The sequence below is a fragment of the Symphalangus syndactylus genome, chromosome 20 (assembly GCF_028878055.3).
Source record: "Symphalangus syndactylus isolate Jambi chromosome 20, NHGRI_mSymSyn1-v2.1_pri, whole genome shotgun sequence".
Lineage (NCBI taxonomy): Eukaryota > Metazoa > Chordata > Mammalia > Primates > Hylobatidae > Symphalangus > Symphalangus syndactylus.
In genome coordinates, this window is record NC_072442.2 from 62,927,228 (window position 1) to 62,949,819 (window position 22,592).

The 22,592-nt window shown below is 46.9% G+C and overlaps 3 protein-coding genes and 1 long non-coding RNA gene across 22 annotated transcripts in view; 3 read left to right on the forward strand and 1 right to left on the reverse strand.

Annotated features, from left to right (window-relative positions):
- The first annotated feature begins 860 nt into the window (after nucleotides 1-860).
- On the forward strand, nucleotides 861-8,182 carry C1QBP (complement C1q binding protein). Its single transcript, XM_055255786.2, has 6 exons — nucleotides 861-1,227; nucleotides 1,802-1,952; nucleotides 5,076-5,169; nucleotides 7,042-7,137; nucleotides 7,392-7,514; nucleotides 7,644-8,182. Exons 1-6 carry the CDS (start codon nucleotides 996-998, stop codon nucleotides 7,791-7,793), a joined length of 846 nt encoding a protein of 281 aa, XP_055111761.1. The 5' UTR covers nucleotides 861-995; the 3' UTR covers nucleotides 7,794-8,182.
- On the reverse strand, nucleotides 7,570-21,081 carry RPAIN (RPA interacting protein). Of its 12 annotated transcripts, none has more exons than XM_055255789.2 (7): nucleotides 20,841-20,980; nucleotides 19,596-19,766; nucleotides 17,925-17,985; nucleotides 14,667-14,767; nucleotides 14,443-14,580; nucleotides 12,888-13,028; nucleotides 7,570-8,272 (listed from the first exon to the last, which is right to left on the reverse strand). In XM_055255789.2, the coding sequence occupies exons 1-7, from the start codon at nucleotides 20,919-20,921 to the stop codon at nucleotides 8,243-8,245; spliced, it is 723 nt and encodes a 240-aa protein (XP_055111764.1). In that variant the 5' UTR covers nucleotides 20,922-20,980; the 3' UTR covers nucleotides 7,570-8,242. The 12 variants fall into 12 exon arrangements, 10 of the variants coding, with proteins under 10 accessions (XP_055111764.1, XP_055111767.1, XP_055111766.1 ...); XM_055255792.2 differs by having other exon boundaries at nucleotides 14,443-14,506; nucleotides 14,656-14,767; XR_008653006.2 differs by having other exon boundaries at nucleotides 7,929-8,272; nucleotides 9,820-13,028; nucleotides 14,443-14,506; nucleotides 14,656-14,767.
- On the forward strand, nucleotides 10,035-17,925 carry LOC134735279 (uncharacterized). Its single transcript, XR_010118302.1, has 3 exons — nucleotides 10,035-10,103; nucleotides 16,087-16,163; nucleotides 17,682-17,925. It is a non-coding gene; the product is annotated as an uncharacterized lncRNA (long non-coding RNA).
- NUP88 (nucleoporin 88) overlaps nucleotides 21,018-22,592 on the forward strand; it is a 44,259-nt gene continuing 42,684 nt past the window's right edge. For 2 of the 8 annotated variants that reach the window (XM_055255776.2, XM_063629587.1), the window contains exon 1: nucleotides 21,457-21,780. In XM_055255776.2, coding sequence (XP_055111751.1) covers nucleotides 21,481-21,780 — 300 coding nt within the window. In that variant the 5' untranslated portion in view covers nucleotides 21,457-21,480. Of the gene's footprint in view, nucleotides 21,781-22,592 lie in introns of all 8 variants that reach the window. The other 6 variants (XM_063629586.1, XM_063629588.1, XM_055255777.2 and 3 more) reach the window with 5 other exon arrangements.

Genomic DNA, 22,592 nt, shown 5'->3' on the forward strand with positions numbered 1-22,592 from the left:
AAACCCTCTCCTCTTGGGTTTTTAAGGAAGCTTCTGGACATCAGCATCCCTTCCCCCAGGGTATAGGGTGGGACCTTCTCTGGGAAGGGACTTAAGACCCATAATCAGAAATGTGGGAGGAGATTAGAGTCCTGCTTTGGGCCAGGTAAAAGGAGGGCAGGAGAAGGGGAGAGAGAGTCTGTTTCCTGAGGCCTAACACACCCAACATTATCACAGAACATTGTAACAAGGGCTATGGGAGTTACGACCCAGGAACTGTGGATGAAAACAAATAAATATATATATCATAACATCACAGCCTCCTAGAGGAAAGTGACCGTTGAAGGGTCTGGTGAGAGCTGGCGGGAGACAAGAGTGCATTCCACGCAGCCCAAAAGCCTGGCGTGCTTTGATAACAGGTAGGTGGAAAGTGGGTAAGCGGCCACTAGAGAGAATTAAACAGCTTCGGACAGCGGACTCATGCCAGCGCAGCAAGAAAGCGCCGGAATCCAGGCCGGGCGCGGTGGCTCACGCTTGTAATCCCAGCACTTTGGGAGGCCGAGGCGGGCGGATCACAAGGTCAGGAGATCGAGACCACGGTGAAACCCCGTCTCTACTAAAAATACAAAAAATTAGCCGGGCGTGGTGGCGGGCGCCTGTAGTCCCAGCTACTCGGAGAGGCTGAGGCAGGAGAATGGCGTGAACCCGGGAGGCGGAGCTTGCAGTGAGCAGAGATTGCGCCACTGCACTCCAGCCTGGGCGACAGAGCGAGACTCCGTCTCAAAAAAAAAAAAAAAAAAAAAAGAAAGCGCCGGAATCCGGATTCGAGGCTTCCCGGGCTGCACCGGAGGTCTCCACCAGAGGGCGCGATTCCACCCTCTGGCCTTAGGTCTTCAGAGCGCCGGCGCGGGAAGCGCTTCCGGGCAGGGGCGGGACTTCCGGCGGCGGGCTAGGTCGCGGGGCTCCCAGGCCTGGGTTGTCCTTTGCGTCTGCACGTGTTCGCAGTCGTTTCCGCGATGCTGCCTCTGCTGCGCTGCGTGCCCCGTGTGCTGGGCCCCTCCGTCGCCAGCCTCCGCGCTGCCGCGCCCGCCTCACCTTTCCGGCAGCTCCTGCAGCCGGCGTCCCGCCTGTGCGCCCGGCCCTTCGGGCTGCTCAGCGTGCGCGCAGGTTCCGAGCGGCGGCCGGGCCTCCTGCGGCCTCGCGGACCCTGCGCCTGTGGCTGTGGCTGCGGCTCGCTGCACACCGAAGGTGGGGTTTCCGGGCCGGGGGTGTGGTTTGCATTCCACAGAGGGAAAACGTAGACCAGGAGTGGGGCCTGCAACCGACCTCTGAGGTCTGGGACATTTTTCCATTGATCGGCAACCAGCGGGTTAAATAAACCCAAGTATGATCATGTTTCCTCCACCTCCCCTATCCACCAGTTTCATTTTCTGTTGGTAGGGGGTGAATAAAATTAAATATAGAGGGTACCTTTATCCTTAGTCTTATTCTATCGAAAGTGGACCTTTGGGAAGGCCCATGGTCGTGGTTGAAAATAGCATAGTTATATCGTTTGGCAAGTGGAAGAAGATTGGAAATTCTCCTGCTTTATAGCAGAAAGTGGTAATGCGTTCATTGTTGGAAATCATTTTTCCACAATCAGGCTCAGCTTCCTACTAATAGTATGGTATTTTTACAGATAAGGAAACTGAGGCTTTTAGAGTAACCGTAATAGCAGAGAGATTAGAAACAGTCCAGGTTTCTGGCTGCAGTAACCTGGGTAATAATTTTATGTTTTAGACTCACTGGCTTTCCTTTTTATGTATCTGAATTTCTTTTCTAGGAGACAGAGCTTTTGTTGATTTCCTGAGTGATGAAATTAAGGAGGAAAGAAAAATCCAGAAGCATAAAACCCTCCCTAAGATGTCTGGAGGCTGGGAGCTGGAACTGAATGGGACAGAAGCGAAATTAGTGCGGAAAGTTGCCGGGGAAAAGTAAGTACTGGTCTGGGGATCCCAGGGCAGCAACTCCCTTAACCTTGCAGGACCTGTCCTGGGTCATCCCCAGAAGAGCTTTGAGTTCAGGTGTGGATACTTTGATAAATGGTTTTCAAGAGAGTGAAGCATTCATTTGGACAACTTCATAAGCCCCAGGCAGTCCATTCACTGAACACAAATTTGCTGCGGGCTGGTTACTAAGGAGACAAAAATGTAGCGCAAAAAAGTACTGACAGAATCAGTTTGATCTCTGATTTACAGCCCTGATAAAATAGGACACTGCCCTCTAATGTTTAGCATGGGTGAAAATGAAAAATATGTAACAGGATGGGGTTACACTGTAGTAAGGGCTGCCATCAGAGGCGGGGAGTTTGTGACCTAAGTCAGCTCCACCACCATCTCCTAAACTGTTGAAGTGTTTACACTTTGTTGCATTATAGTCATCCATAATCTCATTACACAGATAAACATTTGGCATCTTCCAGATTTTTAAATTGAGGCTGGGCGCAGTGGCTCATGCCCATAATCCCAGCACTTTGGGACGAGCAGATCATGAGGTCAGGAGAAAATCCTGGCTAACACTAAAATCCTGTCTCTATTAAAAATTAACCGGGTATGGTGGCATGTGCCTGTAGTCCCAGCTACTCAGGAGGCTGAGGCAGGGGAATCGCTTGAACCTGGGAGGTGGAGGCTGCAGTGAGTCGAGATCGCGCTCCAGCCTGGGCAACAGAGCAAGACTCCATCTCAATAATAAATAAATAAATTGAATTTCCTTCATAATTGACCTTATGATGTGTATATAATTCTTTTTTTAAATCACAGCTTTCATGAGATTTAATTTAGATGGCATACAATTTACTCATATATTGAAGTTTATTAAGTGGTTCTTAGTCCTCACAGAATTATGCATCGGTTATCATTACCTAATTCTAGAACACTGTTGTCATCCCCAAACAATACCTATTAGCAGTCACTCATTATTCCTCCCTCTAGCCACCCCAGGTAATCACTAAGCTACTTTCTCTATGGATTGCCTCTTTTGGACATTTCATATAAATGGAGTAATACAATTTGTAGCTTCCCCCCCACCCCACGGAGTCTTGCTCTGTCACCCAGGATGGAGTGCGGTGGTGCGATCTTGGCTCACTGCAACCTCTTCCCAGGTTCTGACAATTCTCCTGCCTCAGCCTCCTGAGTAGCTGGGATTACAGGCGTGCGTCCAGTTAATTTTTGTATTTTTAGTAGAGACGGGGTTTCACCATGTTGGCCAGGCTGGTCTCAAACTCCTGACCTCGTGATCCGCCTGCCTCAGCCTCCCAAAGTGCTAGGATTTCAGGTGTGAGCCACCCTGCCCAGCCTATTTACCTTTTTAATTGTTGGGTTGTAAGAGTTAGTTTTTCTGGGTACAATTATCTTACCAAATTAATGATTTGCAAGTAGTTTCCCCTCTTGTGGGTTTTCTTTTCACTTTCTTGGTAATGTCCTCTGACAGAAAAGTTTTTGATTTTGAGGAAGTTCAGTTTACCTATTTTTTTGGTCGCTTGTGCTTTTTTATTTGTTTTACTTTGCTTCTAATTCACCAAGTGCAACTTGTGTTTTTTTAGTGTCACGTCTGAGAAACCACTGCCTAACCCAAGGTTGTGAAAATGTATGCTTTAATTTTCTCAAAGAGTTTTCTAGTTTTAGCTCTTAGTTTAAGTCTGTGATTCATTTTGAATATGGTGTGCAGTAGGGTCCTGATTCCCTTGCCTGTTGCATAGTGTGTTTTTGCCCTACACAGGTCAATTGTGTCTCCTGTAATCTCGCCTAAAAACCATTTGCGCAAGGTTTTCATAGCTATTTGGGGGCCATTAAAAATAATGCACTGATGAACATCATTCCATTTCTGTGCCCAGGAGCTCAGCTTGGTCAGCACAGTTGGAATTAGACAGATTTTGTCAATCTCAGACTGCCTCTGTTGCCATGGAAAGGTGGCTTCCTGGCAGAGCAGCTAGTTAGCACAAGTGGAGGAGCGGCACTTCATGTACTCTTTTTTTTTTTTTTTTTTTTTTTCCCTGAGACGGAGTTTCGCTCTTGTCGCCCAGGCTGGAGTGCAGTGGCACAATCTTGGCTCACTGCAACCTCCACCTCCCGGGTTCAAGCAATTCTCCTGCCTCAGCCTCCTGAGTAGCTGGGATTACAGGCGCGCACCGCCACGCTCGGCTACTTTTTCTTTTTTTTTTTTTTTTTTGTATTTTTAGTAGAGACGGGGTTTCGCCGTGTTGGCCAGGATGGTCTTGATCTCTTGACCTCGTGATCCTCCCACCTCAGCCTCCCAAAGTGCTGGGATTACAGGCGTGAGCCACTGCGCCCGGCTTTCATGTACTCTTGTATGGAATGGTGCCTGCCAGAGTTGCATAGCTTAGCAGTTGTGGTTCTAAACCTTATGTCCCATGAATTTTGACTCAAACTTTGGAACATGACTTGTCAGGTGTGGATTCTTGCACCTTAAAATTGCCACTAGTTGGTGTCGCTGGCCTGCTTTGTGATGATAAAACTTCCCACAGGTACTCTAAGGGATGACTCTACTGCAGCCTTTGTTCTTTGTGAGGCGTCCCCTTCCCGGGTCCAGGGCTGCTCTCGGTGTTTAGCAGAGGCAACCCTCCATTGCTCCTTCTTCCTTTCCTTGCAGGGCACATTTTCTGATGGGGAAAGTCTCTTAAAGGGGCTTCTGTTCCATCTCACCAGCCTCTCAGGTCCTTACTTTGACCAAGGGTTCCCTGGAAAGACCAGGGTGGGCAGTGTCACCTGGCTGTGGCCATGAGATGCCCAGTCAGCACATGGCAGTGAGCCCTGGGGTACTGGCCCTGTTGGGAGTAACCCATGCATGACTTGTTTGGCTGAGATAAACTGAGGCCAGCTTTGGCTTCTAGCAGCTGGTACATGGTAGGCACACTTCAGACCTGCCGAGTCACTCAGGATTGGATGTAGGCACCCAGCCTAGTTTGAAGTTCTGCATATAATTCAGTCAGCTGGGATAGAGACATTGTTTCAATACCCCTTTTTAACTGTAGCAGGCTTCTGTGTTTGTGTGTTAACCTGCTCAGTTAAAACCATGCCTTGTCTGTTTTGCTGTTTTAGAATCACTGTCACTTTCAACATTAACAACAGCATCCCACCAACATTTGATGGTGAGGAGGAACCCTCGCAAGGGCAGAAGGTTGAAGAACAGGAGGTAAGCTTAATGCTATAATCAGCTTTTACCTCAGTTCTGACAGGCTGTCCCTGGGGCTTAGAGGAGGAGCATTTTTCTTTGCTCTTTCAAAAAAAAAATCCTCTAAGGCCAGTCGCATGGCTCACGCCTATAATCCCAGCACTTAGGGAGGGCAAGGTGGAAAGATCTCTTGAGGCCAGGAGGACCAGCCTGAGTAACATGGCAAGACCCTGTCTCTACAGAAGTTTAAAAAAAAAAAATTAGCCGGGCGTGGTGGTACATGATTGTGGTTCCAGCTATGCAGGAGGCTGAGACAGGAGGAGTCAGTGGTTTCTGGCCAGCTTTAACAGTACTATGGTCCTCTTCCTTTTCCCAGGGGCCGAATATGTTGCCGTCTGCCTGCTCAGGCTCAGTTTGGCAGTGTTCTCTTAATGGAAAGGAAATGAAATGGTCTCAGCCTTTCCCATAATAGGGAGTTTTTTGTTGTTGTTGTTTTTGAGACAGGGTCTCGCTCCATTGCCCAGGCTGGAGTGCAGTGGCACGATCTCTGCTCACTGCAGCTTCCACCTCCCACGTTCCAGCGATGCCCCTACCTCAGCCTCCCGAGTAGCTGGGATTACAGACGTGTGCCACCATACCTGGTTAATTTTTGTATTTTTAGTAGAGGCAGGGTTTTACCATGTTTGCCAGGCTGGCCTCAAACTCCTGACCTCAGGTGTTCCAGCCGCCTCAGCTTCCCAAAGTGCTGAGATTACAGGCGTAAGCTACCGCGCCTGGCCTGTGGGGAGATTTTTTATATTGGAGGTTACCATTTGGTGTGTTTGTATGTGAGGAATGTTCCTAACATAACAATCACAAGCTGGTAATACACAACAGCCATTTCACCAAGATAAGAATGCCAGGGGCAGGCCAGGTGTGGTGGCTCACACCTGTAATCCCAGCACTTTGGGAGGCTGAGATGGGCAGATCACGAGGTCAAGAGAACGAGACCATCCTGGCCAACGTGGTGAAACCCCCATCTCTACTAAAAATACAAAAATTAGTTGGGTGTGGTGGCGGGTGCCTGTAGTCCCAGCTACTCAGGAGCTGAGGCAGGAGAATCGCTTGAACCCGGGAGGCAGAGGTTGCGGTGAGCTGAGATCACACCACTGCACTCCAGCCTGGCGACAGAGCAAGACTCTGTCTCAAAAAAAAAGAGAGAGAGAGAGAATGGCAGGGGCATAAGAGACTTTAATTGGATCATGCCTACTCTTCAAACATTTCAGGAAGTGCTGTGCCCAGCCTAGTAACCAGCCAGTATGAGGGCCAGAGTCCCTAGACCTTCTGCCCAAGAGCCGTCAGTCCAGCGTTGGGTCATGACGTGGTGTGGACGGTGCAGCTCTCCGGTGTGCTGCTTTCCAGCCACCCCAACTAGCATCTCCCTGACATTGGACCCAGTCTGCTCCCAGAGCTCCGCATCAGAGGAAAAGCTGCTGCTGTTACTCACCCGTGAGGGTGGCCAGGTTCCCCAGCCTTTGACCCTAGTCCCTTATGAAGACTCCTGGAACAGTCAAGCTGGCAAGAGATCTTGAAACTTTAGGAAAGCTTTGCAGTGTACGGGTGGAGGAAGAGGCTTGGAATGTTAAGGGACTGATAGAAACTCAGTTAATTGGCACATAGCTGAGGCTGGTATCCAGATTTCTTAATTGAAAACCCAGTGTGTTATTTAAACAAGCAGGGTGCAAACAGAAGTGAGATCAAGCTCTTCATTTGGGAATAGTATGGCATAAGACTATTAAAATGGCTACATAATATCCTAATAGTGGTGGCCATGAGGGACTCTGAACAGAGATCCTTGATCCAGGCATCCATCTCCTTCCAGCAGTGGCATGTACTGACTTCTTGTTTCCCCAGCCTGAACTGACATCAACTCCCAATTTCGTGGTTGAAGTTATAAAGAATGATGGCAAGAAGGCCCTTGTGTTGGACTGTCATTATCCAGAGGATGAGGTATGCAGGATGGAGTGCTAGCCCCTTGGTACCCCTGGGGAACACAGTGTGTCCCTTGGGAACTTCCTCTCCCTATTTTAGCAGAAATTTAAACACTTTCTAGCTTAGACCAGCCCAGCAGGGGGAGAGGGGTGGGGAGTGAGGGAAGAAGGTTAAAACCTGATGAGTTTCATGCTGTCAGTGGCCCCCTTTCTTCCCATGAGTCTAGCTTGTCCTAGAGAACCCTTCAGTTACCCCAAATATTGTTTCTTGAGGTTGGACAAGAAGACGAGGCTGAGAGTGACATCTTCTCTATCAGGGAAGTTAGCTTTCAGTCCACTGGCGAGTCTGAATGGAAGGATACTAATTATACACTCAACACAGATTCCTTGGACTGGGTGAGTGCTTGATAAGATGGGGGAACCTTTTGGGTCTTGGAAGGAAGGGTCCTAGTTCAAGGGGACAAAGAAGCATTTTAATGTTCATTACAGATTTTTTTTTTAACTAGTAAATGTTGTTCTTTGCAGGCCTTATATGACCACCTAATGGATTTCCTTGCGGACCGAGGGGTGGACAACACTTTTGCAGATGAGTTGGTGGAGCTCAGCACAGCCCTGGAGCACCAGGAGTACATTACTTTTCTTGAAGACCTCAAGAGTTTTGTCAGGAGCCAGTAGAGCAGACAGACGCTGAAAGCCATAGTTTAGTTTCATGGCAGGCTTTGGCCAGTGAACCAATCCTACTCTGAAGCCAGACGTGCTTTGAAATGATTATCATCCTAATATCATGGGGGAAAAAATACCAAATTTAAATTATATGTTTTGCGCTCTCATTTATTATCATTTTTTCTGTACAAATCTATTATTTCTAGATTTTTGTATAACATGATAGACATAAAATTGGTTTATCTCCTCCAAGGCAGTTTGTCTTTTTCTGTTCCTCCCCCTTCAACCTGCATCACAAAAGACCAAAAACAGAGATGTTCGAAAAGTTTTTTTTTCTTCAGTATTGTTTAAAAGTTTCAATACAAAATAAGTTGTTATAAATAAAAGGCTTGTATGTACAAGGCTCCTCAGATGGAATGAGTTGTCTCAACCCCGTAGAATGATGTGAGTCCAAGCTGGCTCTAGAGGATCACAGTCAAAATATCACAGGCCTAGGTTTAAACAGGAAAAGAATTAGCTTAAATTGTATTCTAGGCCGGGCGCGGTGGCTCACGCTTGTAATCCCAGCACTTTGGGAGGCCGAGGCGGGCGGATCACGAGGTCAGGAGATCGAGACCACGGTGAAACCCCGTCTCTACTAAAAATACAAAAAATTAGCCGGGCGTGGTGGCGGGCCCCTGTAGTCCCAGCTACTCGGAGAGGCTGAGGCAGGAGAATGGCGTGAACCCGGGAGGCGGAGCTTGCAGTGAGCTGAGATCGTGTCACTGCACTCCAGCCTGGGCAACAGAGCAAGACTCCGTCTCAAAAAAAAAAAAAAAAAAAATTGTATTCTAGTCATGAAAGGTATCTGACTGATGATACATAGTTAAAGGTTGTAATCAATGAGAATTCTACACATTAGATGAGGTCTCCTGATTCCCGTTGCAATTAGTTCAGTAGCGTAGTTTGTCATGATGACCGCCCCTCTGGCTTTGCTGGACCTCTGTCCTGCAGCCTTCAAACAACTGCCCTGGGAACCATCAGCATCAACAGTCTTTAAGATCAAATCCTGTAGATGAACTAATCAAACATCCTCACCATCAGGAAACCACTGACCAGAAAGATACTCAAACTTGATAGCTTGGAGCTTTTAGAGCCCAGCAGGAAGATGAGACTCCAAATCTACACAAGATTGAAGCAGGTATGTATCACAGGGGAGATACAAACCATGCATGATCAGTACGGGCACAAAACACGTCTTCTCCTTGATCTGTAATATGATCAGTAAGCACCTGAGTGTAAAACTGGCTCCCAATTCCTTGGTGGCTCAGCCCCTCCACTATGCTAAGGAATCCAGTCTGTCCTTAACCCATTTATGCCAGAGGTTGCAAATTTTTTTGTGTGAAAAATCAGACCTTGGCGATGACCTCGAGCAGTAAGGGATCAATAATTCCCACAGGCCTAGCGTTCCAATAATGAAACAGTAGGCATAAATGGGTTACTCGTGTTTCTTACCACTTCCACAGGTAATATATTTGGCTTTCTCTAAAAGATACTGTAACTCTGCTAATAGGCGGTTTAGCATATTCCATCCCATGACCACCACCTGAGCACCATCACATCTGAAATATTCCTAGTCTTGTAATATAGTGCCATCTTCTGTAACCCACCCCTATCTTCCAACACATCCTCAGCCATCTGTCCTGAGCTTCCCTACATCCTGACCTCACTGGATTCTAACACAATGGTCCTTGATTCCCCCTTAAGTGAAAACCAAAGGTCTAGTGGAACTAGAGCATTCCAAATGTCTACCTTCCCAAATGTTGAACTCAGGACCTACAGAATACAATTCTGTCTTTTCCCCCTCCTGTTTGTTTGTTTTTGAGACACAATCTTGCTGTCACCCAGCCTGGAGTGCAATGGCACCATCTCAGCTCACTGCAACCTCCGCCTCCTGAGCTCAAGCCCTCCCACTTCCGCCTTCCAAGTAGCTGGGAGTACAGGTGCGAGCCACCACATCCAGCTGATTTCTGTATTTTTAGTAGAGACGGGGTTTCACCATGTTGCCCAGGCTGGTCTTGAATTCCTGGCCTCCAGTGATCCTCCCACCTCAGCCTTCCTAAATGCTGGGATTACAGGTGTGAACCACAGCGCCTGGCTGTGTTTCTCATGTTTGCTGTGACCCCCGCCTCCCCTCACTTACCTAACAATGGTCTCCCTGCCCACCCCAGAGCCAGCACTGTTAACTATGATCTCCAAGACTGCTGCACAGCACTCACCTTCCAAACCTCACCTCCCACTTAGCTTCACTGCTGCTCTGAGCCACAGGGCACTGACGGTTAGGTGAGTGGATAACTGGGGTCCATAACAATTACATGCTGAGCTGAAGCTGTACATTTGGCAATTAGGCAATCTTCCACTTACCCTTTAATTCCCCTTCTCATCCCCCCACCAGCATTTGGTCTTTCACACTCAAGGGGACTTTCATACTCAAGGAGCTGTAGACTCCAGCTCTGCTACCATTATAATCTGTGTGGATGACTCACTGTTCACCTTACTAAGAAGACAGAAGCCAAAGCCAGCTGACCTGTGCCGCCTCAACTCACCTCCCTCCACCTTAACTCATTTGTACAAACATATTAAGCATCTATTAATATATGCCAAGCACTGGAAATAAAAATAAATATGAGCCTTGCCCTCAAGGACAAAGACATGAGCAGGTAACTGCAACACTGTTACAGGTGACATGGCATGAGGTACGGTGGAAGCCCAAGCAGAGACTGGCCAGTTCCCCTCTGCCAGCCCTCATTAGGTTTATTGAGAATGGTAACACAGACTCCAAAGGAATGGACTTCTCAGGCTGGCCAATTCTTTTTTTGTTTGTTTTCTTTTGAGATAGAGTTTCGCTCTTGTTGCCCAGGCTGGAGAGCAGTGGCGTAATCTCCGCTCACTGCAACCTCCGCTTCCTGGGTTCAAGCGATTTTCCTGCCTCAGCCTCGCGAGTAGCTGGGATTACAGGTGTGTGCCGCCACGCCTAATTTTTTTGTATTTTTAGTAGAGACAGAGTTTCATCATATTAGCCAGGCTGGTCTTGAACTCCTGACCTCAGATGATCCGACCGCCTCAGCCTCCCAAAGTGTGGGGATTACAGGCCTGAGCCACCGCAATCGGCCACCAATTCTGTTTTTGAGACAGAATCTCACTCTGTTGCCCAGGCTGGTGTGCAACAGCACGATCTCAGCTCACTGCAACCTCCGCCTCCTGGGTTCAAGTGATTCTCCTGCCCCAGCCTCCTGAGTAGCTGAGATTACAGGCACCCACCACCATGCCCAGCTAAGTTTTGTATTTTTAGTAAAAATGGGGTTTCACCATGTTGGCCAGGCTGGTCTTGAACTCCTGACCTCAGGTGATCTGCCCACCTCAGCCTCCCAAAGTGCTGGGATTACAGGCGTGACCCACCGTGGCCAGCTGAGACTGGCCAATTCCTTGTGAAGAATCAGGCTGAATGAAGTACATATTGTAGTGCTCGATAAATATTTGTACAAATGATCCTTAAATGTAGTGGGAGTCGTTCAGACAGAACGGCATGAACAACAGCACAGAGGCCTGAAGGCACTACATATTTGAGCATCTGCTACCAGTGCTGGATAGCTGGAACGGAAGGGAACATGTGCCTGTAGTCAACAGGAAGTAGTGAGGGGTTTTATTTAAACTTCACCTGCTGTGTCTCTTTCCATACAAGCTGATGGAAAATGGCATCCTTCCACCAAGGCCTGAGCCTGGAGCAGGAAACAGCAGGGGCACTGGAACCACAAAGACCTGGGGTCTAACACCAGCTCTATCGCTTATTAGTAGTAAAATTTTGGCCAGATTACATCACTTCTCTGAATCTGTTTCCTATTCCTAACGGGAACTATCCTCTCCCTCATGAACCTAATGCTCCAGCTAAGTAGAACAAGATGCTCTTTGTATACACTCCAGTTTCCTGCTTCTCTGCCTTGTTCTTCTATGTGGGGATCTTCCACTTAAGCTCTACCCCCACAACTCACCAGATCTCCATGTCTGTCCAAATCGATTCCATGCGTCAAGGCCAAGTTAAATGCCTCCTCCAGGAAGGTGTCACCATAAAGGAGATCACCCTCCTCCGAACTCCCATAAGCCCTCCTTGTACAGCTCTCCAGGGTACTGCCTGTTTATTCTGTTCTCTTATTACCAACCCAAGGCTTGAGCTCTGTGAGAGATGTGTATTTCTCAATGTTATGAGTCCTCAATTCATTGTTTTTTTTAATGAATGAGTAGAATACCTATGGAAGAAACTTGATAAAGGTGAAATGGCTGTTACTAGGCAAGGCTGCTTATAATAAAAATGACCTCTGTAGGTTAACTGCATTTGGAATGACAGGACCATGAAGGAATTCTAAATTCCCAGTAGAAGGTCATGGCTATGAACTTCCTGAAGTACAGTGTGCTCCTAATCCCAAGGCTCCCCCTGCCTGGGATCTAAAAGCAATAATAATATATATCATTTGGTTTTATGTGTGTTTGTGTGATATATATACACATGTACATATATACATACACATATATGGAGATGACATGGATTATAAGAGATATTGGTTCCTATGGCACACTTCTAAGACAAGTGGTTCCCTTACCCACTTGTGTTCCTGGCCTCACACCTCAGTTGTCACTCAGGCTAGCGACTAGCCCTTGGACCTCTGTAAAAACTCCACTGACAGACAAACCTAATGCTGCCCTGCTATGCTTCTGCCCTGTTTTCTTCTGCAAAAGTGGTGCCAGCATGGCCTATCTGGGTCTTATGACTATGAAATGACCAGCTGAATCCAAAACCACTACTACTGATCTAAGAAGAGCAGGTGTGGAGCCAGGCGTCCTAACTCCCAGACCAATCCTCTTGCCATGATCCTATGCTGCCTCTTCCCTTCTTTCTGACTGGCCTTTGAGTCGAAATGACTTGTTACCTTCACTTTTTCATGCGAGTAAATTCCTCAGATAATAAACTGCATTAAACATTTACCTGTTTCTAGGTCATTATTTCTATCAAGGTGGGAATAAAACCAACCACAGGTTCCTCTTACCACAGACTGGGTCCCAGGAGAGGCTTACCAGACAGCTCATGAGAAGACTGGACTTTTCTTCTGTTCCTCCAGTGACTGAAAATTCAGGTGTGTGGGGACAATGTGCACTGTGCTCATTTATACTACCCTCTAAACAGGCACGAAGCTTCTGCTCTGTCAACTCAGAAGACTACAAAATAAAAAAAGTTCAACCTCATCTCAGTGACTTGATAGCCAACAGATGGAAAATCCTCATTCCTCATGCCAACCAATATAACTGTGGCTCACTGTGATGGCTTGAGCCTTAAAGACACTCTTGGGCCCATGACTGTACCAAGACCTCTTAACCCATCTCCATTTAACTGCCTCTCCAGATTAACCAATGCCCTCGACTCCTGCTGTCAAACACACTGATGGCCACTCATGGCAGGAAGAACACTCAGAGATTGTAGGCTACTTTCCAGCCTCCCTCTGCCTCTGCCCCCACCAGCTGAGTGCATCCTTACCAACAACTAGCAGTATATGCTCCCAGGTCTGCTTGGGTTACTTGAACTTGCTACTGTAACTCAGTAACGCTAATTACTTATTATGTAAATCAATGATACAAGGGAATAATAATGAAGTTTTATTTTTATAATAATAAGTGGAAAGTTTAGGAAACAAAAAGATGAGCTGCACTGAGACTCTCACCAAAAAGATGAGCTGCACTGAGATAAGTGCAGTGAGACTCTGCACTCCAGACAGTGAGACTCTGTCTCAAATAAAATAAAAAATAAAACAGGTGACTCAGCTCTCCAATCAGCAGGGCCCCACTCAAAGGCTGGCAAATAAATTTATGTGTTTGAAACTTACCATAAAACATTTTATTTTTATAATTTGCCTCTTTAACCAATTGCTCAATTAACTGGCAAACTTGCAGTCCCCATCATGCCAGATAAAAGGGCTTTTTCTGTATTTTAAGATTACCGAAGGCCGGGCGCAGTGGCTCACACCTGTAATCCCAGCACTTTGGAAGGCTGAAGTGGGTGGATCACGAAGTCAGGAGTTCGAGACCAGCCTGGCCAAGATGGTGAAACCCCATCTCTACTAAAAATAAAAAAAAAATTAGCTGGGTGTGGTGGCAGTCACCTGTAATCCCAGCTACTTGGGAGGCTGAGGCAGGAGAATGACTTGAACCCGCAAGGCAGAGGTTGCAGTGAGCCAAAATCACTGTCCAGCCTGGGCGACAGAGTGAGACTCCATCTCAAAAAAAAAAAAAAAAAAATTACTGAAGCTTAAATTCTGAATTACGTATGTCTTCATATATAGAAAATTTTTATGAAACGTCAGATACAGGCATTTCCAATCCCAAGCTTAGGTCTCCATAAAAACCTTAAGCAGTGGCAGCTCTCCAGGGCCCTAAAGGCTCTGATGTGTACTGTTTGCCAATTTTCATGCCATAGATATTCTCATCATGGCTGATTTGAAGCTACCAATGTGACACCACTGAACATAAAACTGGGAAGAAATATGCACAATGGGCTCCAAGTCAGCGCTGGAGGATCTTCAAGAAACTAGATCTGCGTGGGAAGAAGTATCATGAAATCTGTGCATGGAACACTCACGTGAGATGGGATGGACAGGCCACACTGACACACCACCACACCGCCTGTGATTCTCAGGTTGTACCTGGAAGCAGAATTAGGATCCCAGAGCATCATGGCCACCAGACCTGGATCTCCAAACCTTTTCAGGCAACAAATCTGGGGGGAGATTCCACTCACCTTAGAGTGGGGAATGGGAACGAATAATGCTGAAAAGGTTTTAAAAACTCTTACTTTGTACATACAGGACAGATGAGTGGGTTTGCCTCCCACTCAGCCAGCATGATGCTGAGACACTTTTCATCAAACTGCAAGCTCTTCTCATACTCGCTGATGATGGACTGCTCTGCAAGGCAAAGGCAGTTGGAGTGCTTCACCATGCTTCAGCTGGCCCTGTATTTAACTCTAAGCTTCACTGTCAAAGGCTTCCTTCACACAAAGGAAAGATTTGGGCGAGACCACAATACCAATCACTGGTTTTTATGCTCTCTCAGGCTGGCTTCATCTTGCTGGATCCCTCACCCTCCTCTCTGTCTCCTTTTTGTGAGCACAAGAGGTGAAGTAGGCTAAGGGCCAAGGAGACAATTTTCACACACATCTCCAGAGGCCATAGGGGCACAGATACAGAATGTCAGGGTCCCACAGGCAACTAAAGAAAGTTGACAAACAGAACTGATTGCTGGCCGGGCACGGTGGCTCACACCTGTAATCCCAACACTTTGGGAGGCTGAGGCAGGCAGATCACTTGAGGTCAGGAGTTTGAAACCAGCCTGGCCAACATGGTGAAACCCATTTCTACTAAAAAACACAAAAAATTAGCCAGGCATGTGGCATCTATAATCTCAGCTACTCGGGAGGCTGAGGCAGGAGAATCACTTGAACCCGGGAGGCAGAGGTTGCAGTGAGCCGAGATTGCGCCACTGCACTCCAGCCTGAGTGACAGAGTGAGACTCTGTGTCAAAAAAAAAAAAAAAAAAAAAAAGAGAGAGAACTGATTTCTGATGCCAGGACGACCCTGCTAAGTCAAAAGAGATCTGTTTTCCAAGTATGTCCACATACTTGGAATCTGTGTTGTTCAGAATCTGTGTGCTCATTCATTCAGCAAACATACAACAGTACCTAGTATGTGCTAGTCACAGGGGCACAAAGATGAAAAAGACTGTCATTGTTGAGCTCACAGTCTAGACATTAGGGAAGGGGTCAAAAAACTACAGTCACACTTATTTGTTTATGTAGTGTCTATAACTGCTTTTCCACTAGAACTGCAGAGTTCAGAAATTGTGCTAGAGACCACGTGGTCTGTGAAGTCTAAAGTATTTGCTATCTGGCTCTTCACAAAAAGTCTGCCAACTTCTGCTTTAGAATGTTCCTTATGGCTGAGTACAGCACAACACAGTAAATCCTTGTCACTTCAGACTTATTAGTTAAATATGCCCCAAAATAAACATTTGGTGAGGCTTATGCTTCACCACTACGACAGGTTTTGTAGGTGGGGGGAAGGCAAAATCAATAAAAGAGATGATAACTTAAGGAATTTACAGTCTAACCAGAGTCAACAGCAACAGTCATTAACAACTAACACTTGCATGGCACTTATGTGTCAAATGCTATTTTAAATCCCTTACATATATTAACTTCTTCACTATTATTATCCTTATTTCATAGGTGAAGAAACTGAGGCACAGGGAAATCAAGTGCTTTGGTCGGTGCCACACAAAAGTAAAGCCAAGTGAATCTTAGAGGTATGACTCAAGAGTTTGTGCTCTTGCCTCACCATAATAATAGCTGTTGATTATTGAAAGCTCTCTATATGCCAGACGATGCACTAAGTCTTGTACACACGTTATTTAAGCCTTACAACAAATTTATAGGGTATTATCTCCGTTTTACAGGTCATAAAAATGAAGCCTACGGCTGGGGGGGTCATGCCTCATGTCTGTAATCCCAACACTTTGGGAGGCTGAAGTAGGAGGATGGTTTGAGTCCAGGTGTTTGAGACCAGCCTAGGCAACATAGTGAGACCCTGTCTCTACAAAAAATAAAAAAAATTAGGCTAGGCATTTTGGCTCATGCCTGTAATCTCAAAACTTTGGGAGGCTGAGGTGGGGGGATCACTTGGGACCAGGGAGGAGTTCGAGACCAGCCTGGGCAACATAGTGAGACCCTGTCTCTACAAAAAAAATAAAAAAATTAGCTCGGTATGGTGGTGCACACCTGCGGTCCCAGCTACTCGGGAGGCTGAGATGAGAGGATTGGCTGAGCCTAGGAGGATGAAGCCACAGTGAGCCATGATTACATCACTGCACTCCAGCCTGGGCAACAGAGCAAGAACCTACCTCAAAAAAAAAATACATAAATAAAATAATTTTTTGTCTTGTTTTTATCATCTTTAGCTAAAAAAAAAAAAAAAATTAATAAAAAAAAAATTAGCCAGGGGTGGTGGCACACGCCTATGATCTCAGCTATTCAGAAGGCTGAGGTGGGAAGATCGCTTAAGCCCAGGAGGTCAAGGCTGCAGTGGGCCGTGATCACGCCGCTGCATTCCAGCCTTGGCAGAGACCCCGTCTCAAAACAAAAACAAAAACAAAAACCAAACAAGGCCTCATCAAATCAGGGCTACATGGAATAAATGACTTAACTATATAAGGTACAAAATTATGCTCTCTACACCATGCTATGGACACCTCCCTCAAGCAGTGGATGCTCACAGGCCCTGGGGAGTTAATAGAGAATGTGGCACTCAAAATGAACAGGGCAAGGGATCAGACCGTGCACTATCACATATCCTGTAAAATGGCAGGTTTACTTTTTTTTTTTTTTTTTTAAAGTGACAGGGTCTCCCTCTGTCAGCCAGGCTGGAGTGAGGTGGTACAATTATAGCTCACTGTACCTTAAACTCTTGGGTTCAAGTGATCCTCCTGCCTAAGCCCTCTGGCTGAGGGAGGCTGCAAGTATGTGCTACCACACAGAGCTAATTTTTTTATTTTTTACTTTTGTAGAGACAGGGTCTTGTTATGTTGCCCATGCCGGTCTTGAACTGGCCTCAAGCAATACTCCTGCCTCAGCCTCTCAAAATGCTGGGATTACAGGCATAAGCCACCACCCTCAGTGAACTATTAACCCATTAATAGAGAGGCAGGATGGTAGAAGAAACATGGGAACTGGATTCACACAACTGATTTTGCTTCCCATCTCCTCCACTTACTAGCTGTATGACCTGCATGAGAACCACCTTCTGTTCTAATACTACTACCTTACAGGGCAGTCACATGGAGAAAACAGCATCATTAAATGAGAAGTTCTTAGCACAAAGCCTAGCACCCTGGAGACCCTTATTATTGAGAAGCTAGACAGCCAAGATGTCAGAGTACAAAAGGAGCCTTTTGGACACTTGACTGATGGAGGTAGACAAAGGGGACTTATAAACTAATTCTGATTGGAGGAAAGGTCACAGCATTCGAGTAGCTAAATACAGGTAAGGAAGGACTACTACTAGGGGTTACCTTGGTTGATCAGCTCCTGTTGAATTTCCTCCAGCACAGCCATGTCTATCAGCTCCTCTAACTGGAAGACAAAGGGGAGGCATCAGAAGTTTGAAGTATTAATCACCAACCAAGCCCCACAATGATTCATACTTGGAGGCTGGCTTGAAGAACCCAGATTTACCAGACAAAATCAGTCCAGTCCTCCTGCAGAATAGGCTGACAGTGGGGTAATGTTGTCATACTGACAAGTCATCAACAAATGATCCAACTACCCAGTGACAAAATAATGGCACCCAATTTTGGAGAGATGATATAGGGTAGCAGTCAGGTACATATTCTTCCAAGGCTATGTAACCATAGGAAAAGTTCCTAGTCTCTGCAAATCTCAGTTTTGGCCTCTGTAAAGTGGGAATAAAATCTGTCTAAGAGGGTTACTGTGAGTACTAGTTGTGGTGATATAAGGCAAACATTGGTGTATTGTAGGACACACAAAAGCCACTGAATAATGCATCATTATTACACAGTGCGTTGATGGTTTCAAACAGTTGCCCACATTTTCTTACATACTCCTTACAATGCTGAAAACATTATCTTCTCATTTTATAAATGTGAAAACTAAACCTCAAAGAGGCAGACTGAAGTTAACAGTCAATAGCCAAATCAGGATTTGAATTCTGGAACTCCTAACTTCGAATCCAGTGCTCTTCCTGATACACTATAAATGGTTTTCCTTTCCACACATGGCTCCCAACGCTGGCTGAGATTAGAATCTGAAAGTTTCTGGAGACCTTTTTAGAAAGAGATTCCTGACATGGGCAGATCACTAGAGGTCAGGCGTTCAAGACCAGCCTGGCCAACGTGGTGAAACCCCATCCCTGCTAAAACAGGAAAAAAATTAGCCAGGCATGGTGGTACACATCTGTAATCCCAGCTACTTGGGAGGCTGAGGCAGAAGAATCGTTTGAAACCAGGAGGTGGAGGTTGCAGTGAGCCGAGATCTTGCCACTGTACTCCAGCCTGGGCGACAGAGCAAGACAGAAAAAAAAAAAAAAAGAGAGCGAGAGAGAGGGAGAGAAAGAGATTCCTAGCCTATGCTTACTGAGTCATAATTTCCAATGGTGGAGGCAAGAAATGAAATTTCTTTCTTTGCCGGGCGCGGTGGCTCACGCTTGTAATCCCAGCACTTTGGGAGGCCGAGGCGGGCGGATCACGAGGTCAGGAGATCGAGACCACGGTGAAACCCCGTCTCTACTAAAAATACAAAAAAAATTAGCCGGGCGTGGTGGCGGGCGCCTGTAGTCCCAACTACTGGGAGAGGCTGAGGCAGTAGAATGGTGTGAACCCGGGAGTTGGAGCTTGCAGTGAGCCGAGATTGCGCCACTGCACTCCAGCCTGGGCGACAGAGCAAGACTCCGTCTCAAAAAAAAAAAAAAAAAAAATTTCTTTCTTTTTAGTTTCATAAACGATGATGTTGCAGTGATGAGCAGGTCTACCACCTGGTATTTCAGAACATTTCATCTAGACAAGTCTAACATTAAGGGTAGAAAAGCCTGGGGTAAAGGCTGTTGAATTATAAATGGACATAGGGGAATGGTGGGTTTAGAGGACTCAAGGAAACAAGTAAAAGAGGACACAAGCTGTTCTTGGTGGTGCAGTCCCCCTCCCTGAAAACACATAGCCCAGCCTGACCTGAGCCAAGTCTTCTGGACAATTCTCCACTGAGTGCAAAGCATTCCACTCTTCTTCCATCACCTCTTGCACTAGAAAGCTGTTCTGAGCATTCCGTGGCCCACTGCTTCCGGCCTGGCGGTACCTGTTTAGGAGCCTGTCCCGGCTGTTTCTCATTCTCTCCAGGCATCTCTAGGAAAAAAGAACAATTTCTATTTTTTTAGGGGAGATTGCTAGGGGAATTTCCCTAGCAATTAGGGGGAAACAAAAAAGCATTTCTATTTTTAAAAAACACTCTTACATTAGTTGAGAAAACATTAAAGAAAGTTTATAGACACAAAATTTCGATGATAATACTAACTAGCGTTACTTTTGCATATTCCTCTGTAGAGATACATAAAATTACAATGCTTTGTGCGTGTATTTACATAGAACCATATTTTTTATTCTAGCTTGCCAGTTTCCTTAATGGTCGTGTGCATAATAGTTCAGCAACCAATGTCCTATTACAGAACATTTATATTCCTTCCAAATTCTTGCTACTCTAGACATGGCTGGGTAACGGCCTTCCTGCACAGCAGCGTTTCTGAACTCAGGGAGGTTTTCAGCGTTTCTGAACTCAGCGTTTCTGAACTCCAACATTTGGCAATGCTTGGAGACATTTATGGTTGTCAAAATTCTAGTTATAGGACTATTAGCATCTAGTGGGTAGAGGCCCGAGATGTGGCTTAAACAGCCCTCCACAACATATAAATATCTCCCTCAAAATGTCCACTGTCAAGGCTGAGAAACTCTGCTATATCTGCTATCTTTCTTGGGTCGGGTTACTTTCTCGGGCATTACTTATTAGCAACCACACTGTGTTCAGAAGAGGCCAGAACTGAGGTGGAGCGCTCTTCTAAGCCTCAGTTTACTACTCTCTAGAATAGAAATCATCTCTATCTCACAAGACGAACGTAGACAAAGTGCCTCTCTCGGTGGCCACCTCCGCAGCAACAGTAAGTAGTGTTATCGCACAGGTGCAAACGGTGATGTCATGACCACACTTTAAATTCAAAACAAAATCGAATCCAAAAACAAGGCTTTCTAGGACTTGACCGACCCGGGCTAATCTCACACTCTACAGTCAGGAGGCCTGGGTTTGACCAGACCAGGCCCGCTCCGGCACCTGCTCCACAGAGCAGGGCTAAGGCGAAGGCAGGGAAGACGGCGGTCGCCGGGACGATCTTGCGCACCGGTTGCCGGGTGAGCAAACCCCACACCCACCTGCCGGAAAGCCTCTTTCCAAGGCGGCGAGCCCACCAGTTTGTACAGGGAGCGGCGCGGAGACCTCAACGACTCCGCCATCTCCTTTTCGCGCGAGACAACGCCGCAAGGCCCCTCCCGTGGCGGCGCGCACAGACCCCTGGGAGTTGTAGTTTCCGGGTGCAGACGGCGAATGGATCGCAGGGTATTCTGGGAAGTGTTGTCTTACCGACCGGCCCCACGAAGAGAGAGGTTTAGGCATCCAAGCGAAATGTGTGAGGCCAGCCCAACCTGCACTGAGGGAGGTAAGTCTTGAGGGAAAGTTCTGGATGCCTGGGTTTACCCAGATGGAGGTGTCCAATAGGCAATTAGATACACAAGTCTCAGGCTCTCCCCAGGTGCTAGATTTCCAGCAGCACCACCATTCTGTTGACTTCTCGTCCCGCCCCCTTGGGCTTCAGAAATAATGGTGATTGGCTTTCCCTTGGCGACGCCCCTGCTTGGTGAGCTGGCCTCGCCTTCGCCCCCTACCTGGCACGAGCCTCTCGAGCTTCCGGGCCGCCTGCTCGGTGATTGGCCGAAGCAGTGAGTGGACGGCCGCGGATTGGCTGTGCTCAGCGGCGGGCTGAGCAACTGGAGTGAGGGGAGCAGTTGGGCCAAGATGGCGGCCGCCGAGGGACCTGTGAGCGACGGCGAGCTGTGGCAGACTTGGCTTCCTAATCACGTCGTGTTCTTGCGGCTCCGGGAGGGACTGAAAAACCAGAGTCCAGCCGAAGCTGAGAAACCAGCTTCTTCGTCGTTGCCTTCGTCGCCGCCGCCGCAGTTGCTGACGAGAAACGTGGTCTTTGGCCTCGGCGGAGAGCTCTTCCTGTGGGACGGAGAAGGCAGCTCCTTCTTAGTCGTTCGCCTTCGGGGCCCCAGCGGCGGCGGCGGCGAAGAGCCCGCCCTGTCCCAGTACCAGGTAGTGCCAGGCCGATCTTGGAAATGACCCTCACCGGGATCTGAACTAGTCTTTTTGTTCCTTTCCCCTCTTGGCTGTTTTTTCATCTTGCGGCGGGCGTTCCAGCGGTTTGACTCCGACACGGCCATATGCGGTCGCAGGGACTCAGGCTCTCTCGATGCTTACGGCCCGGAGGCCTGGGAGGAAGGAAAGGACCCTGGAATAGTCAATAAAAATACTAGTGATGGATGAGTGCTCTGGAGAAAAACAAAGTGGGCTAAAGGGGTTGAGAACGAGTGGGCGGAGTTGCTATTTTTAGTTCGGTCGGGAGAAACCTGTTTCCTGACGTGACGCTTATAATAGGTATAGATCGTAACTTTCTCTGGCGTTGTGCACAACAAGTCAGGTAGCAGGTTTCAAAGCACCACGTTTCATGCTTGACATGGAGGAGGAAGTCTCTGTTAATTCTTCCCTCCGCAACGCCCGCTTTAGAAAATAAAGCCATACCCCAAATTGGGATTTTTGTTTTTGATTAGCCGACAGCATGTGAAAATGGGTGTGATCCAGAAAGTATTACACACTTGCTGTGATCAAATACTGGTTGATGGAAATGTTTATTTGTAATACATAGATTCTCTTAAAGATGAAAAAGTAAAGAGCTTGGTACTCATTCTAAGGTATGACATCTGTTGTGTGCCCGGTCCAATTCTTGTTACCGAGAAGTGATTTAATTTTAATAAGACGCTAGCAATCCTTCTGCAGTTTTGAAAATAGGGCAGGAGTCTACAGTCTACTGACTTACACAATTTCAGTTAAAAAGAATTATCAAGGCC